Source organism: Nomascus leucogenys, chromosome 11, assembly GCF_006542625.1.
Source record: "Nomascus leucogenys isolate Asia chromosome 11, Asia_NLE_v1, whole genome shotgun sequence".
NCBI classification, from domain to species: Eukaryota; Metazoa; Chordata; class Mammalia; order Primates; family Hylobatidae; genus Nomascus; species Nomascus leucogenys.
In genome coordinates, this window is record NC_044391.1 from 35,421,645 (window position 1) to 35,427,644 (window position 6,000).

Genomic DNA, 6,000 nt, shown 5'->3' on the forward strand with positions numbered 1-6,000 from the left:
CAAAATCACCCTTGAAAATTCTGTTAATAGTAGATGGTTTTAGTGTAAAGGAGGTGGGAAACCAAACAATCACTAATACTGTTTAACTTGTAATAAAGGAGAAAGAAAAAAGTAAGCAGTGTACATAGCTGCTGAATTTGTCCCACTGTATTGGGTATTTTTAAATTGTTATCTTAGTGAATGGGGTGAGTTATATGCCATATGGACAAAGGTATTTAAACACAAAACAATGATTAAAAGAAGGTTGTCATTGAGAAGTTTTTATTTCCTTCTTTCATTAGTTTGTGATAGGACCATAAAATAGTCTCCCATGCAAACTGCCACATTGTGTAAATTTTTCCAAGTTAAAGTCTTAGTTAAATTCAGTAATTTCAAAGTTTATTATTTTTAAGATAAGACTGAAGTGCTCCTTTTCTTTTAGCAGGGTGGAGAGTGTAGGTAAAAAAATGGGGATTCAGCCCAAAATCAAACCTCACCTTCTGAATCATGAGCCAGATCTCTGTTAATGAATTTTCTTTTCCTGACATTTGTTGGTTTCTCGTTACAATTTCTCCCACGCTGACTCTACAAAGGGAAAGATAAAATGCTTTAAAAGAATGTAAACCTCAGATCACACACACATGCACACGCGCACACACACACACACACACAGACATGCATACACAAGTCTAATGGATCTTCTCTCTGAATAGAAAAATAAAAGTCCATAGTATCAACTCTAATATTCACTTTCTCACTTATTTGACAGTGAAAGCTTATGTTAAGCAGGCAGGGAGAGTTGCTTCCCAGTGCCGATCTTAGCACATTACTATTTATCAGTCATATATTCATGGTATCTCAGCATCAAAACAACCTTAAGCATTTACACTTAAAGTTGTTTTTAGGCTGGTTCAATGCTAGATTAAAACAGTGGATTTTATTCTCTCTTGGACAGCCCCTCCTCCCCACCCCACCCCCACAAAAAAAAAGCAAAAAGAGTAGAGAAATGAAAGAAAAGAGAAAATGAGAAAAAAAAAAAAAGAAACAAAAACACCCCATATAAACAAAAAGTGTCAGCATTTGTCTCAACTTCATTCTTTTCAATGTGGCAGACAAACCCAGCCAAAAACTTTGAGTGCAGCAGCTGCTGCTGCCCTCCATCTCCTCTTCCACTCATCTTGGGCACTTTAATCAGAAAAAGGGGTCTTAAAAACAAAACTATGCCTTATCCAAATCACTGAAAGGTAAGCTCATTTTGAAGACTGGGCTTCTAGAAGCAGAGTCGCCCTACAGTGGCAACAAAGCAGATAAGTATCTGCAATCCCAACCCCCGTGCCCCCTCCCTTCTCATTTTCTCCCTCTCCCCACCCCCGACGGAGTCAAGTTTATAAACAGCAACTTTCAAACTGATCACTCACATTGGTGACCATGTAAGGCACTTGCTGGTCATAAAATCCATCCATGCTGCTGCTCTTCGCAAATCTCAGCTCAGTATTTTATATTTTGAGCATTTAGCTGGAGATTTCCTCAGGATCTGGACTTCTATCAACCTAGAGGGGAACAAGATGGCTTTTAGGCTTAAAAAAAAAAATCATGAATGAAGCTCTTGAATTTGCATAGCTAATTACCCTCCGACAGTCCCATTCACAAAAATAACCCTCCCTACACCGCCTCCTTCACCTGGATCCAAAGAGAGCCAAGAGAGTTCACAATTTACATATTTTCGGTAGTAGCAAAAATCCGAACAAGAGGCGATGTATTTATTTACACTCTCGATGTTTCCCTGCGCGGTCGGTGTACCCCGGGCAGCTCTGATTCGCAAACGTGTGCAAAACTAGCAATGGCGATCAACGAGACTTGCTTTGCACCTAACGGGACTAAAGAGACGGAGACACCTCTTTCATCAGGATAGTTTTTGCGACCCACAACCATGCAATTATCTGGAGAGACATAAAAAGTTGTTGGAAAGACCCACCTGAAGGCCACGCTAGGCGAAAGGCTGCAAAAACTTCCCTCCAAATTTAATAAAAACATTAATTATAGCGCAGCACTTCCCCCTTGGAAGCCGAAAGCGCCTCTGACAGAGCTCAATTCGGTGGTTTTTCCTCTACTTCTCCTCCAGGGGCCTCCAATCCAAACTGATGGATCGCTGCCTCCCATTGGCTCCGCGTCTCTTTCACAAGATCAGATTTCGGGCTGTCAATCAGGCGGCTTGCTGCCCCTTCCCGCCGGTCTCCCTCGCCCCTCTGCCCTAGGGGGTGCTCGGCCGGTAGGCGCAGGGTCCTCAGCCTGGAAGCGCCACGGAGAGACTCGATTTCCTCTGTAACCCGCTGCTTATTGTTAAGGCGCCTGGGGATACTGAAACCGTGTGTTTCGACTCGCCAGTTCCCATTATTGGAGTGTTAGGTCCACTGTGGGGCTGGTTTCCTTAAAGCACTGTTGTGCGGTTCTGGTATACACTTAGAGGCGCGATCCACAAAGCCGGTACCACCTTATTCAGCCGCCCTTCCCTCAGGATCTCCAACCCCTCTACTCTTGCCCTGACTAGGAGCTCACCTCGCTGTCTATCCTCATTCTCACTAAGCTTTTGGCCCAATTTATTTTTCCGTTTTTCAAAACCCACCATCACCATTATGGTTTATCAAAACATTTTTTTAACAGTCATCCTCAACTAAAATTAGATCCTATCGTTCGTGGGACAGAAACATAAAGAATCTATAAGGAAGGCGCCTAGGAGATGCAGAATTGCTGATTAGCAGAGGTTGTGATGGGAGGACAACAGAGCAGGCTGGGTGAAAAAGTATAAGTCAAAATTGTCCCTACGTGTGCACTGGGAAAAGGTACTTCCAGTCCACTGCGGCTGTGGGGAGTAGGAGGGAGGGCTTGGGGTTGCTCGTATATCCTAGGACCCGCACGTTTCCTGAGCTTTTGTTATGTATACACGGAGGCGGAGGGTGTCACTTACTGTACTTGACGCTTTCACTTCCTCTCCAGCTTTTAAACAGCCAGAGCCCAGGGTTGGGGGCGAGCGGTGAGATGGCTCGGGTTTCAAGGACAATAACTAGGACGTTAAGAAGTGAGGGCTGCATCTCTGAAGCCACTTGCCCTGATCCTCCTATGGGACTCAGAACAGTAAAGCGTCACTTTAAGGAGCCAGTGTCCAGCAGGGGACGGGAGGCCGCGGGGATAGGACCAGGGACTCAATGCTGTTGAAATTCATTTGTGACCAGAACTAGTGACCAAAAGACGTTTCCGGCAGCTGTTGCGCCCGTTAGGAAACGTGCTGCAGTTCTCAATTTCTATTTGAAAGTTTCCTTCCTTAAATAGAACGTTGTGGAGACACATTAAAATGGAGTGTAAGAGCGCACAGCACTCAACCCCGGACCTGGGCAGGAGAAAGATCTATTTAAAAAACAAGCAAACAAACAAAATCAACACTTATTACTGGGAAAACAGCCAATAACTATGGACAGCAAAGACAGACCCCGCGCATTCCCTGAAACTACTAAATCGGAGTTCACAACGCGCGCACCTATAAGCATTTTGAGCGGGAACTGCATTCTAACCCCGGCCAAGGAGAGATTCCAGGAAGAGCCTGGGCCCCTAGGCTGGAACAGTGAAGCTCGTGGGTACTATCTGAGGGTGCAACCAAGCAGGGGGTCAATAACAAGGGTGCTCCACCACCCTGCACTCCTGGAATAACCCAGCGCCTGTAATCTGAGCAACAGTTTCCAAAAACCTCTGCAGCCGGAGCCTGACGGGTATCCAGGGTAACCGCGAGGGGGTGGAGCTTCGGGTTAGGTCCCGGCGAGGTTCCTCCCGCAGCCAATAACGAGCCGTAAATCCCCAGCCCATTGTTGTTTATTGCTGACCCCTCAGCGCTCCGCTAGGAGATTGGCCGCTTTAGGGAAGGGGGCGGAGTCCCGTCCGCCCCAACAGCCACCTTTCGTCTCCATTCACAAAATTCCGGCCCTTCTTGGTCACGTGGTGGGGGGCGTGGAGGGGTAGAGGAAATGACACAACAAAGGCCCAAGTATCCCAAACCACAAAACTTTTTTCAGCTCGCTGCCTCCTCTTTGTCCTGTCCCTGAAACAGATACTAGATGAGGAAAAAGAGGTTGGGATCTGGGAGTAATAACAAGAGAGAAAAAAATTAAGACCGAAATTAAAGGAAGGCTCACGTGGGGATAATTCCGGCGTGCACTGCTTAGACAGCTTTTGCACCAGAGGAAAGAAAGAATTGAGAGTGGGGAGAAAGTCTTAAGGACTGGGATCTTTTGCTTGCTGCTTCAAGTCATTGCTTTTAAAGGTGCAAACTGTTCGACTGTAGATGGATTTCAGTTTTTTAACTTAACATTCTGTAATTTTCATTTCTACCTTTTTTTGTATCCCACAGTGTCTTGTCAGTTTTTTAAAGCTTTTATTTATTATTATTATTATTATTATATATTTTTAGGAATATTGATGGTTTTCGCTGGCTGATAGTTTCCATTTCCAAAGACTTCTCACTCCTTCCCAGGCCCCCATAAGCTCTGCGCCCCTTCTCCCTCCCTTTAGTGGACTGGCACTCTCAGGCGCTGCGCTGTTAGCCTCAGATTTTACTACGTATTGCGGTGGCTTCATATTTTCCCTTTTGAGTTCTTTAAACGAACTCATATCTTTTAACTCTTTAATCTTCATAGTAACTGAAAACGATATTCTCGTGTGAATAAGCAGCAAGTCTCGCTACAGCTCGGTTTTCTTGAAACAGCCTAAAATTTTGAGAGAAATGTGTCCCTCTTGCCCGTGAACGATTGAACCACGCTCTTTTCTTTCTCCCACTTTCTCTTCTGTCCTTTCTCTGCATTGATACTTAATGAAACACTATCTCTTCTGTCCTTTCTGTGCCTTGTGAGCCACTAGCTTCTAGGTTGGCAGTTGTTTATCTTCTATGCTTGGCACTGAGAAAAACCGATAGACCAGTTGCTGAAGAGACTGGAAGGGCTGAAAATTTGTTTTTCAGAAAATGTAAGATCTTGGAAAATATCTGCAAAGGCAGCTGTTCTGTCTACAAGACAGGAACATAAAAAGCTGGACAAAGTTTCCACTAGTTTTTGAGAATGTCTTTAAAAAATCAGTTTAGTAAATGCCAGTCCTTTTGAACGGAAAATTTCATTTTGGCAGGATTTCAGGCATAGAATGGCAGAGCAGAGGCCAAGAGGCTTTGACATTTATTTACTAGTATTTTGAAATCCCATTTGGATTTTGAAATAAGAGTTCTTGAGAGAAAGCTACCCCCCTCCAAAAAAAAGTCCATTTTTGAGTTTTGAAAGTTTTTAGGTTGCATGTAAAACTGTTTAAATTTTTATATTTCCCTTGTTGTTATTTAATAAAGTAAAATAATATTCATTAGTGACTTCTCTACAGTTAACTTACTATGGCAGTATGCTGAAAATGCATGTTGTTAAAGAAAGTGAATTTCTAAAAGCAGTTACAGAAAGGAAACAAGCTAAAATGGCGCTGCTTGTTTTAAATGGTTGCTATAATTAAAATCAAATGAAGTTTGCTCAAAATTGAGTAGAGTATTAAGTAAAACAGTAACGTTTAAAATTTGTTGTATTAAAACAGTATGTAAGGGAAATTGTTAAAGATCTAGTTTGCACAGTTACATCAAATAGATAAGAAAAAGATATAAAATTAAACAGCAAAATTGGCCAAGAAAACGAACAAGTGAAAATAATTCCAAAGGAAAACATAGAGTCCTCACAGGAGGGTGAAAGATAATCAGTGACTTTATGAACACTGTATGTGAGGACTAGCAGAAATTTGGGAGGAGGGTGGAGCCTGGGAAGAAGGTAAGGGTATCAAGGAAACTGATACTATGTAGATGTACCCTCTCTCACTCTCAATACTGCCATTTTCACTGGTGAGTATATGTAAACTCCCTCAAGTAGAGGAATTGCAAACAACTTACAAATGTGGAATAAAAAAAAACAAACTTTTAACTGCCCCCCAAATCAGTACATTATACTGTACACTTAA

General features: G+C 42.9%; 1 protein-coding gene across 8 annotated transcripts in view; it reads right to left on the reverse strand.

Annotated features, from left to right (window-relative positions):
• Nucleotides 1-2,409, reverse strand: part of ETV1 (ETS variant transcription factor 1) — a 98,357-nt gene extending 95,948 nt beyond the window's left edge. For 3 of the 8 annotated variants that reach the window (XM_003252579.3, XM_030822157.1, XM_030822164.1), the window contains exons 1-3: nt 1,955-2,409; nt 1,398-1,529; nt 477-564 (exon numbers count right to left, since the gene is read on the reverse strand). In XM_003252579.3, coding sequence (XP_003252627.1) covers nt 477-564; nt 1,398-1,442 — 133 coding nt within the window. In that variant the 5' untranslated portion in view covers nt 1,443-1,529; nt 1,955-2,409. The other 5 variants (XM_030822162.1, XM_030822160.1, XM_030822156.1 and 2 more) reach the window with 3 other exon arrangements.
• Between the last annotated feature and the right edge of the window lie 3,591 nt (nt 2,410-6,000).